Source organism: Macaca mulatta, chromosome 2 (assembly GCF_049350105.2).
Source record: "Macaca mulatta isolate MMU2019108-1 chromosome 2, T2T-MMU8v2.0, whole genome shotgun sequence".
In the NCBI taxonomy this organism is placed as follows: Eukaryota; Metazoa; Chordata; class Mammalia; order Primates; family Cercopithecidae; genus Macaca; species Macaca mulatta.
Window position 1 is genome coordinate 151,913,687 of NC_133407.1, and position 12,180 is coordinate 151,925,866.

The 12,180-nt window shown below is 55.4% G+C and overlaps 1 protein-coding gene across 23 annotated transcripts in view; it reads right to left on the bottom strand.

Annotated features, from left to right (window-relative positions):
• The window catches only part of IQSEC1 (IQ motif and Sec7 domain ArfGEF 1), a 392,952-nt gene that overhangs the window by 176,277 nt on the left and 204,495 nt on the right, over window positions 1-12,180 (bottom strand). For 8 of the 23 annotated variants that reach the window (XM_077989965.1, XM_077989966.1, XM_077989964.1 and 5 more), the window contains exon 1: window positions 1,568-2,034. The exons of 12 other annotated variants lie outside the window; for them this stretch is intronic. In XM_077989965.1, the coding sequence (XP_077846091.1) occupies window positions 1,568-1,590 (23 nt within the window). In that variant the 5' untranslated portion in view covers window positions 1,591-2,034. 23 annotated transcript variants of the gene reach the window in all.

The following is a 12,180-nucleotide window of genomic DNA, read 5'->3' on the forward strand; positions in this document are numbered from 1 at the left end:
TTCCAGTAGAACTGTGTTGAGCCTCAGTTTCCCCATCTCTAAAATGGGGGTCTTAGTGCCTGCCCAGACAAGGCCTTTGCGAGGATGACATTTCTGAGCACTGGAGGCAAGCAAGCACTGGGCCAAGTAATCCGAACACGAATTGTCACATCTCATCCTCATGACACCTCCCCTCCCTGAGGGTATAACAGCCCCCGAGAGTTTAGAATTTCTCTGGCATCAGGCTCCTGGGCCCAGGCAAAGGTGTGGCAGGGAGGAGACAGCTGGCTCAGGAGGACCTATTCCCAGCCACTGTGGAGGAAGTTCCACGCTGGGAAAGGATTTACTATTTGTTTCCGAAAATACAGCGAGGGCCTTGCCACAGGGAGTGAGAACTTTGGTGTGTTCTGCTCGCATCGAGCAACCAACCTGTGAACTTCTCCACTAAAAAAGCAAGTGAGCATCACAGCGAACCAGAGGCCACCGTCATCCCCCGCAGGCTCCCGCCCGGGTCTGCTGACGCAGCAGAGGCAGAGGTGTGTTTACTTTCCCTCAGTGGAGGTGACGGGGAGCTGCCACTCTATCAGGGGCTCCACAGGCCCTTGCCGTGGTAAGAGGCCTCCATCGAATAGGGAGGCCTTGGGGTAGCCCCCAGAAGGCTCCCCACATACTGTTCCAGGCCTCCTTTTCCTAGCCTTGGGACTGAGCCCAGCTCAAGAGGACTCAGCCGTAATCTCTAACCTCCTAAGGTCTGAGGTCACTGCACAGCCCCAAACGAGTGGGTCCTGGGCAAATAGTTTAGGCAGGTGGAGACCTGACCCTGGGCCTCAACCCCCGCAGCTGAGGGTCCCAGAGGAGGGCAAAGGTTGCTCCTCCTAGAACAGCACAGTGCAGCGCCCAGAGAGCTGTGAAGGAAGCTGGCATTCGAACCCCACTGCCCCCTGGGAAGCCTGGCTAAACGAAGCACAGGCTTTGGTTTCCATAAATACCCAGGCCCGTGATGTCACCGCCCCGTGCAGACTTTCACAGCCTCTGCTGCTGGCGTGAGGCCCAGCACACAGCCGCTCTGCTGCCAGCCCACAGAACACCTGGGCATACAGCTGGACACTGATGCCACCGTGCTAGGGACGGTGGGCTGGACCTTCACCTGCCCTTGGAGGACGCAGCATCCTGCCCACTGCCTCAGCCTGCCTGCGACCTTCTATCAGGCATGGCTGAAGGGCTGGCCATGGGTGTGCTGGGCAGAGAGGCTTTCCCCAAACAGGCTATGGGCTAAACCAAAGCCAAAACAGTAGGAGCCGGTCTGGGCACCCTGAATGTGGATCTGGAAGGGGGGATACCTGCTCTCAGAGTTGGGAATTTCACAGCCTGCTGAAGACCTGCTGACTAACAGCCTTTTTCTCATCGTCATCACCAACAAACACCTCCGCTGCAGGGGCCGAACGCTGGCATCCCTGCTGGGTGGCCAGCTCCCTCTGCAAGTCACCTGCACATCCACCTGCCCCTCCCCCCACGAAGCCCCTCACTCCAGCTCAGCCGGGCCCCTCTGGCCTCTGGCTTTAGGCAGAAACCTGCCACATATACTCACAAATAGCGTCTTCTGCAGGCCATCCTGTGTGAATCCGTTCTTCCCTGTTCTGGCTCCCTCTCCAGCGGGGAGGCTCAAAGTGTTTGCAAGAGGAGCAGGAGGCTCAGGCAAGACGTGGAAGGGAATAAAATTAAATCGCGGGGCGAGTCACATTCCCGGGGGTGGCGGGCTCCTCCAGGGAGGCTGGGGCGGGAGCGGGGGGCGGCGCAAGCAGCTGACTGTGAAGGGCCCTGGCACGTAGAGCGCGCTCACACCGTGCCCAGGAGCGAGCGAGGACGTCGAGTAACCATGGTCGCCAGGCTGGGCTGGGGAGTCCACCTCGCTGCTACCTGGGCCCACCTTGGCGTGTTTCCCCTCCCGTACATCTGGGGTGCGGGGCGCGAGGATGAGGAGGGGAGGGTCGAGAGGACGCTGCCCCCGGTTTGCTCTCGCAGCATCCGGAGGAGGGGCGGGCGCGCAGGAGCCTCCCCCCGGCGCCCAAGGAGCAACGTAGTGCGGCCGCGCCGGACCAATCGCCGAGGCGCTGGTCGCCATGGCAACAGCAGCATCAGGCGCGGCCGCTCCGCGGCGCCCTCGCTGCAAAGTCACACACCCGGCCCGGCGCGGGGCGCCGGCCCCCTCCTGGCCAGCGCTGGAAACCTGGAATTCTGTTGCTAAAATGCACGCGCCGCGCGGAGCCTACGATGTCACTGCTTTCCAAGGCGGCTTCTCTGCCTTCGGAACTGAGACACGCGAGCCACGCAGCTCTCGGGGCTCTGGCCCTGGAGTGAGGCCGGCCGTCTCCAAGGCTAGCTCTGCCACTGAAGGGCGATGAGACCTTTGCAAGCCGCGTCTCTCCTGGGAGTCTTGATTATGCTACTGTGAAAGGGATCATTACAGCTATAACACGGGGTTTCAGGAGGGCGTACCACACCACTAAGCTGTACGGCGGATGGCAGAGCAGTCCTCGTTTGTGCCAGTCCTGTCCCAAAGGGGGCTGCACGGGGCTAGGGAGAATTTCTGGTCTAGCTATGGTGCCCCTTCCTCTCCGGAGGACCTTCCATGTGCTGGGCAAGTATCTGCCCTCATGATGTTTACAGTCTAAGGGGGAGACAGGAAGTAAGTGTGCAGATACAGGATTGCACGTGGTGATAAGAATCAGGATGAAAAGGGAGCAGAAAGAGGGGAGCCAGGGAGCCCGAGGGAGGCGGGAAGGAGCCTTCTGCCATCAGACAGGGTGGTCGGGAAGGCCCTCTGTGAGGCACGTGTGGCTGAGACTCCGATGACCCAAGAAGCAGGGGAGGAGCTGGCGTCCAGGCTCTGAGGTGGAAGGCAGCCTGGAGTATTAGAGTGGCCCAGAGGAGGTCAGCGTGGTGCAGTGGTGGGATAGGGAGGTGGAGAGGAGAAGCGCACATCCATCCTCGGCTCCCACACCCGCCTTTCCCACACAGATTTCTCTCTTCCTATCTGATCTTCATCTGATCCTCTCTGCTTCCTCATCTGTAAACCAGGAATCCCAGACCTATCTCAGAGGCATGTAGACAATATTCTTCCGTACACGGTAATCCTCAAGACAACTCCAATGAGGTCTAATATTATCATCCTACTTCATGGAGGAGCGCACTAAAGCCAGAGGTTCAGCAACTGGCCCAAGCCACATAGCTGGCGGGCGGTGTAGCCAGGGCAGTCTGGCTCCAGAGTCTTGGCTCTTGACTGCTTGAAAGCTGCCTCACTGGGAGGAATAAATGAGAGAGGGAGTAGTTGAGACTGGGAATCAGCTGGCCATGGCTGGCAGCCCACAGGGCCATTTCCCTCCCTCTTTCCATTCTCTCTGGACTCACACTCACTGAATTTAGGAGTGATGCTGCAACCTTGAGTTCCATTCCATCCTTTACAGGAAATGAACCTTGGGGTAAGTGATTTGCCTAAAGTTGCACAGCAGAGTGGCAGAGGTAGGACTAGGATCTCATTCTTCCAGCTCAGTGTCCTGGTAGGGAGCAGAAGTTGGAGCTGCAGCCTCAGGTGGCTGAGGTGAGGCATCGATCAGAACTGCATGATGCTTCCCCATCTGCCCTCTGTAGGTGAATCCATATGCATGACCAATCTTCCTGTAGCACGGACCTCCCTCCCTGAGTCATGTGAGGAATTCATATTTCTGTGGGTTAACATGTTGCAGAGCCTGCCCCACTCCTCTTCTCACTGGAGTTTCAAAAGATTTTAATAACATCAAAATTCAGCCACTGCATCAGGAGGGCTCACTTTGTGTCAGGTCCAATTGTTTCATGGTTCCAGTGAATTCTCAGAAGCGCCCTATGAAGTGAACATAATTACCACTCCTGCTTAGATGCGTTGCACCACCTATGGGGGTCTCCCATCAAGGCAGTAGCATAGCCCAGACTCTAACTCACAGTCTGGCTCGGGCTAGAGCAATGCCCCTCTCAGCCACCTTGCTCAAGTAGTGATTCTCTTCTCACTTCCATCTTCCAGAGGAGGAAACGGGCTCAGATTGGTGAATTGGATGCCTTGAGTGTGGAGCACCCAGTGTCCCTTTCCTGGGCTTCCTCTTTTGCTCCCTGGGAGGCCCAGGACATGCATCTGCACATCCGTTCCTTCTTCAGCACTTCCTCTTGTAAATGTACAATCCTTTTCCTTCCACATTATGCTGTTATTTCAAAGTAGGGCAAATGGCAAGGACCCTGGCATTGAGATACAAATGCCAAGATTTTAGGCTTTTACAAAACGTCATTTACTTGGACAGTGCCTACAACCCACCTGTATTGTTTTGATTTCTGACATTCAGTATCCGGCACTGGACCAGGCACAAAGGAGGCTCCAAAAAGTGTGGAGCTGGGATTCCAACTCTGATCTCTGACTCCAGAACCCACAGGTTCATCCCTTCAGGCAGCGAGAGGTCAGAGAGACTCAGCAAAGGGGCGTGCCCACCTGTGCAGGCTGGGCTTCACCTACCTCACGACCCCAAGCCCTCGCCATCCAATCTCAGGGCAGATTTGTCAGCCCCACCTCCCAGATGCAAAGCCTGTGGTCATGAGAGGGTCCTGATCACACAGAGAGTGGTGCTACAGGACTTTGGATGGAATTGTCCCCTTTCCTCACTTTCTCAGCTGTAACCAGAGGTCTGGAGTGGGAAGCGGGGGCAGCCAGCCTTGGGGTTGCTGCCCTGTGTCCCCGGTTGTATCACAGAATCACCCACCCACTCACCCACCTCTGCAGGCTGGGGACTAGGGCACAGTGGGAACCTAGCATTCAGACAGTGTTTTCATCCCCTGGAGTTTCTGTAAGTGCCCAAGTTCACCCCTGCCCTTGCCTCATCATTGTGGACTGCGGGAAGCCACCTGCATCAGAAGGCGAGAGCAGCTGCCAAGGGGTAGGTCCAGAAACATCTCACATCCATCTCCCCTCCCTCAACTGGAAAGTTCTACCCTGCAGGTTGGCAGGAACATTCCTGCAGATTGGCTCACTCCTGCAACCTGCGGCCATCTGTCCCCAAGGTGGGAGGAGCACAACAGCATTTGGGAAGAGAGAGGATGGAGAAGGTTGGAGCATGCAGTCCACAGATATGACAGTCACAGAGCTCTTCAAGGCAGGGAACCCCAAATCCTAGGGATTCAGGGTCTTCATCCAGCACTGGGTAGAAGTGAACCCCCCACCCCCGCTGCTCTGTTCCAACTATGGAACTGCAAAGTTGTCAACACTCTGACTCTTTAAATCTCAGGCCACACAGCCTTCAAGTCTGAAGACTTTATTTTCTTTTAGCTGAAGCTTCACATTTTAAATAAATAAAATCCTAAGTGCACAAATGATAAGAAAATTTATTCTCCTTAAACAAAATAAAGCCCCCTTTACCTCCCACTCCACTAAATCTTATTCCCCTTTCCAGTCTCTGCAGAGGTGACCACTGTCATCTGTTTGGAGTGGATCCTTCCAGAACTTTTTCTATGCACTTATCTACATATATATGCCTATAGAAAATATGAAGTATTACATAGGCCCTAAAAATGGCATCGTTTTATGAATTTCTTTCTTTTCTTTTTTTTAAAGATGAGGTCTCACTATGCTGCCCAGGCTGCAGTGCAGTGGCTTTCATGGGAGCAACCATAGCACACTACAGCCTCAAACTCCTGGGCTCAGTGATCTTCCTGCCTTAGCTTGGGACTACAGGCATGCACCAACGAACCCACCATATTATGAATTTTTTAAATAAAAGATTTAAAATATGCCAAAAGGCATAAAGATGAATACCATGAACTCTGATATACCCCGACCCACTACAAGAAACAGAACATGACGAATATGATGGAAGCCCAGGGTCACCGCCTCTGTTAAATCCCCTCGCCAGTCCTGCCCTCTTCCCATCCCCATGGTGAATTCACTCTGTAGTGAATCTCCTGCATAGAGAGGTATCCACAAACCATATAAACACTTGTGCACGTTTTTAAACTTTACATAAGTAGGATCACATTGCATATCTTTTTCTGCAACTCTTTCCCCACTCGGCATTATGTCTGGAAGGCGGAATCATGGAATCTCTAAACCACAGACTCTTCCATGCTGAGTTTCCAAATCACAGGCTTTTCTAATCATAGACATGGGCTCGGGCTCTGGTGCTGGGGGGACCTCACTGGCAGGCTTGTGCAGGGCCCTCCTAACATCTCTGCCCAGCCCTACCCCTCACGTGCAGGAGGCTGGTGGAGGGGGGAAGCAGCCGGAAGCAATTATCTCTGCAAATGTGTGTGGGCTTCTGGAAGCCTGGCAAACACCTCCCTCTGCAGCAAACCAGGTATCACTGAGGTACCCTGTCCCCTGTCTTGGGGGAGAAGATCAGACCCTGGCCCTGTAACAGCTGAGCAGCAGTCCCTGATATGCTCCTGAAATGGAGCATATCCACTGCTTCTTGATGCTATTTTGGAGTCCTGGCTGATGGAGATCTGAAAGTCACGAGGGCTGGCATTGATCCCCACTTGCCGCCTTGCCAGGTTTGCTGCTGAGTGTGCCAAGAACGGCTGTGGCCAATGGAACCTGCTGTGGCTGGGGATGAGTGAGGGAGCTGTGGCCCTGCAGACACTTTCTGCAGGAGCTCACACTGCACTAGGCCACGCTGGCTGGAGGAAGGGGGCGTGGGAGACAGATGCTGCTTGAGATGCTTCGGCTGCTACAGGATTCAAGGGTCCTGCTCCCCTGGGGAGTGAACCGGTGAACACATGAGCAGAGGGCACCTACAGCAGCCCCTGTGCTTCTGAGCCTCTACTTAGGAGCCTGTGAGAGGCCCCTGAAGGATGCAGGGGGGTGTAACATGAGAGAGAGAAGGCATCATTAAAAAGTGGTGGTCAATGGCAGGACAGGATGGAGCAGCCACAGACACTAAACCAGAGATGCTGGGTCCCTGTGTGCAGAGACAGAGCACAGGACGTGGGCTCCCTCCTGCACCCAAGGGCTGCCATACCCCTCCTTTCTCCCCTCAAACCCTGCACCTGTCAGCAGGCAGTGTAGCCTGGGGGTGAAGGCCAGGAGTCTCCTCTGCCACCAGCTGTGGGATTTTGGAAGGGGACCCCACTGCAGCCCCTCATCTAGACGCCGGGATTAACAGGGCATCTACGTCCACCTGTGGGTGAAAGCTGTGTGAGTGCACACAGGTGGAGCAGTCAGACCAGGTCCAGCTGCGTGCTCTGCCGGTGTTCGCTTTGTTGTTGCAGTTGTTTTAGAGCCAGGCTGGGCAGCTGCAGAGTTCACAGGAGGGACATTCATGGGGAGCTGGATCCGGAGGTCTGGGGTCAGCAGGGCTGGTGCCTCCCTCTCCCAGCTGTCCCAGGGGGTTCCTCCAAGCCTGGCATACCTTGTGCCAAGCGCCCTTCTGCCCCTACTTCTCACCCTTCCTGTGTTCGTATTGGCCTAATATATTTATATCAATTTAAAATAATTTTCACTAAAGCATAACTTTTCTATCAGTATTGCAAATTGTGCATTCCATGTGCTAGTCACTTTCCTCAACCAATAAACATTAAAAGAAGTACGATTTAGAGAGAAGCACTGCACCCCTGAGGCCCTCGCAAGGCCCTGGGTGTCCCAACATGGGAACCCCTGCACTGATGTTGGGGTACCAGACAGGGTAGGTGCAGAGCAGGGCCGGGCCTGTGGAGGCTGGGTCAGCACAGACGTGCACGTGGAGTTGGGCTGTGTGTAGGGCCGAAGGACCGGCAAGCATAGGCCACTGGTTGCCTGGTCCCATCCCTGTGACCCTGAGCCTTCCCAAACCTCACGCTCCATCTGCCTGGTCCTGCGTCTGTAAGTGCTGACCAGTGCTTGCTTTGGGTCAGGTCCAGGCCAGGCATGGGAAACAAGGTGAGCCAAGGCCCCATCTCCTGCCTGGAGGAAGGGAGTAGCATGCCTTGGGTAGCGGTGCACACCCAGCATGTTTCCTGCCCAGCCACTTGCCTCCTTCTGGTTGCCACCTCTTTAATCTCTGGGACTCTGGGGGAGCCAGGACCAGTGCGTGACTCAAGCAGGGCTGTAAGAGGCAAGCCCAGACGTTTGCCAGTGTCATGGAGAGACAGAAGATCCCACCTTGGGCCTGAGCTTACCCCTGGAGAGATAGAAGCCCCTGCTTTACTGGGGCCCCCATGGGGAGGAGCCTGCATGAGAGGCTGCAGGTTCTCATCACCGGAGCCCTGGAGCCAGCCACACCTGAAACCTGGAGGTTATGCCGCCCATATGCCCATTTCACATGAGCCAGTTTGAAGTGGGCTCACTGTCACACGGAACCAAACGTTCTAATGCAAGTACCTTGTAATAGTTACAATACTGAGTGAACATGATCACAATTATAATATGGCAGAATTCACTGTTTCGATGGAAATGTAGATCAAATAGTGCTATGTAAGACAAGGGAAGGAGGGGCAAGGTTTTTGAGAAAAAGAGATATAGCAAGAGAAAACAGAAGTTTCCTAGAGGACAAGATGCTGAAACGGGGTCTTGAAGGATGGGCAGAAGCTTGTTGGGCAGACAGTGCATGGGAAGGTATTGCTTGCAGATAGAAAAACATGTGCAGAAGCTTGGAGGTGAAAAGCAGCAGAAAGTCATGAACCTTAACCTGCCAGGGATTTGGGCTTCATTATGAGGGTAATGGGGTCCGGGAAGGTTTCTGAGTAGAGAAGGGACATGGTGAGGTTTGTGATTAAATAGATCCCCTCATGGGGGAAGGATTAGTGGGGAGAGATTAGAGGCTGGGATACCAGAGGAGAGGTTGGGATGGTGACTCTGGAGAGAAGAGGTGGAGGCCTGCACTGAAGCATGAGAGTGGGGATGCAGAGAAAAGGTGTTTTGGGGAGAAGTGTAGGTGGGAGAGGAGAGATGGGACAGGGGCAAGGCATCTACCTGCTCATCGACTGGGTGGACGGTGGCACCCTTTGTCTATACAGCGACACAGGCAGAGATGCAGGGTGGAGGCAGAGATAACCCCTGCCCCCTTTGGATGTGAGGTGCCAGGGAGACCCGTGGGGAAGTCTTCGTTCCTTTCTGAGCCTGCTTTTCCTCTCTAAACATCTATTCTGGTTCTCCCGTTCACAGAGGGTTGACATGAATACCAAATGAGTGAATGCACTCAGTGTGCTAAAAGAGTGGGTACCCCATGACAGGTGCTCGACAAAGGTGAGCAAAGACTGTAGGGGTCGGTAGAGTGGGGTGAATGAGAGCAGGGCTGCTGGGCAGGGCGAGGGGTGCAGGCTGTGCACTGCCCAACTCCATGGGTGCAGCTCCCTTATCCTTGAGTGGAAGCAATGGCCCCTGAGTAGCGAAGGGCAGCAGCTGTGGTTCAGCATGTGGTCTCTGGAGTACTGCATCCTAGCTCTGTCACCGACTAGCTGTGTGACCTTGGGCAGATCTCCAAAACTGAGGATAATAAGGGAATCAACGCGTCGGTCGGCTGTGGCAGTGTGATGATCTAATGTGTGCAGGTGCTAATCACAGCAAACGGCTGCCGAGTGCTTATCGTCACCCTGCACACCGCTGGGCACACACAGTTCTCACCCCCGACTCTGTTTTTATCCCGGACAAAGGGCAGTTAAGCTTCTTCTGCAGTTCCCTCAGGTCAGGGCTGGGGAGGAAGGTGCGGGCCTGGACTGCTACAATGGCTGGGGTGCTGAGGTCAGAGTGAGACCAGCCTCTCAGCTGGCCTGGCGCCCAGCGGGCATTCTCTATGGGCTTCCATGCTGAGCACTGCATGGCTGTGAGGCCCAGGTGCCCACCTGGCCAGCCTGGAGGTCAGAGGCAGAGCCCTCTGCCTTGTCAGTCACTGCGCTCTCAGCATCTCCTAGCAAGGTTGGCTGCCATGCTGGGCCCCTCCCTGTCTCCCCTCTTGCTGTTCTAAACCACCCCCAGCTCCGCACTCAGAAGGATCTATTTATCCTGAAACTTGACCATGTCGTGGCTCTGGTTCCCACCCCGTGTTGGTCACCCTTGGCTCTCAGGGACCTGTGCAGATGCCTCCCCCTGCCCCTGCTGACCTTCACCTTCCTTTCTGGTCATGCCCCAACTCATGCCTCTCCAGCCAAGGGACCGCTGTCAGCCCCCAACTCCCAAGCTCTTCCCAGCCCCAGGACCTTTGCACAGCTGCCACCCTCATTGGGAACACTCTTCCTCCCAAGCTCACAGCTGGCTCCTTCTTGTGACTCCAGGCATGGCACAGTGTCTATTCCTGCCCCACCAGCTCCCTCACAGTCGTTGACGTGAGAAGGGATGCTATAATAATTACACACTGGTTTACTATCATGTGGCCATCTCCCCTACTGGAATGTGAGCCTGGTGGAGGCAAGGACCGTGTCTGTCAGTCACTGCTTTATCCTCTGTGCCTGATAACTTGCAGTGCTCAATTAATGCCCGTGGACTGAACAAGTTGGCAGCTGAGAGACACTAGTGTTCAAGGAGAGGGAGGACCTGCGTGCCTACCCTGTCTCCCATTAATGCAGATGGGGGCTGAGAGAAGGTGGCAGTTCCCACATTCTTCCAGGGCCTGAGTTCCTGCCTCAGTCACTCACTAGTCCTTCACTCACTGAGAGGCAGTGTGGCAGCAGAAAACAACCATGGAGTCAAGAAGACAGGGCTTCAAATTCCGGCTCTGCCACTCACCTGCTGTGTGACCCTGGCAAACAACAGCCTCTCTGGGCCTCCTCCTGTTCCTACTCTGTACAATGGGGTGGCACACTCGGCTTGCTGGATAAGTGTGCCTGGGAGGGTACTCTGACTGGGTGCGCACTTCCCACTGCACACATGCCCATCCCAGACTGGCTGAAAACAGAGGTCTCGGAGCCCCCGCTGCAGTCAGAAGCCGGGTCTGTGGCTGCAGGGTCTCTAGGCAGCCTTCCTAGCTGCTTCATCTGGAGAACAGGCATGAAATGGTGCCTCCTCCAAGAGCTGCGGCGAATAAATGAGGGGACACATGTCCTGTGCTTAGCTGGGACAGCGCCTGGCATACACCTCGCCAGAGTGTCAGCGACCTGAGGACGAGACCTCGCTCCACTTTCTCCTTGTCTCCCCAGCACCTTGTGCGGAGCCTGGCATGGAGCCGGAGCTCAGCGACTATTTGTTGAGTGAGTATCTCTCAGTCCCCACTTCATGTCAGGGTCCTGCCCTGGAGGAGTACACAGTTTTCCAGTGAGACAGCCGTCCCCCACCCCCCGGCCTTCCCCAGGGAGGTGGGGGTTTTGCAGGGTGGACTGAGGGGAGGGTGGAAGGCCGTGTGTCCCAGGGGCTCCAAGCGCATGGCTGAGCTCATGCCTCCTGCAGGGTCTCTGTTCCTCTTCTGGTGGTATCTGGGGTGGGGCGGGGATAGACCGATGAAGAGAACTCAGCTGGTCCCAGCTGTAGTGGGGGTTGTGGGTTTTTCCAGCTCAGGCGGGGTTTTCAGAGGGCAGCTGCACCTGACCACCTGGGACCTGGCTAAGTCAGGCGTGGGGCACACGGCGCGGGTCCCCCAGCCCAGGGTAGGGGCATCACTACATAGCTGGTGTGGAGCCTGGGGGCCCCCAAAGCTCCTTCCACACCCCACATCCCCCCTGACATACTCATCTCAAAGCCTGTGTCTGGATGCTTTTTCTGGCCTGGTGGCATACCGGGGGTAGCCTGCTCATTCAGTCATCCAAAATTTACTGAGCACCTACTTTGTGCCAGGCACTGTTTTAGGCACCAGGACTTAGCAGTGAATAAGACAGATAGAAAAATCTGCCTCGTGGGGCTGACGGTCCAGTGGAGGAGACAGACATCAGATGATGATGGGTGCCGTGACAGCCCTGGGCTCTCTGATGGCAGAAACAGTGTCAGCAGCATCTGCCAGTCCCATTCTCCTGCCTGCCATTCCAGGTGCCTAAGCCTAGAACTCTGGGGTGGGCAGAACTGAGGACAGGGGAGATGGGCCCAGCTTCAGACTCTGAACTGACTCAGCTCACCAGAAGTCACTGGTACAAAGAGGTTTCCCAGGATCATTGGCCGTAGTAACCAAGATCTATGCCCAGAACTGGGGAGGTGATAAGTCTTCCCAGTCCTGCTTAGACCCCATCTGGGTCTCAAGCTCAGCTCTGGTTCCTGCCCTGAGAAAGTGATGAGGGCAGCCTGGGCTATGATCAGAA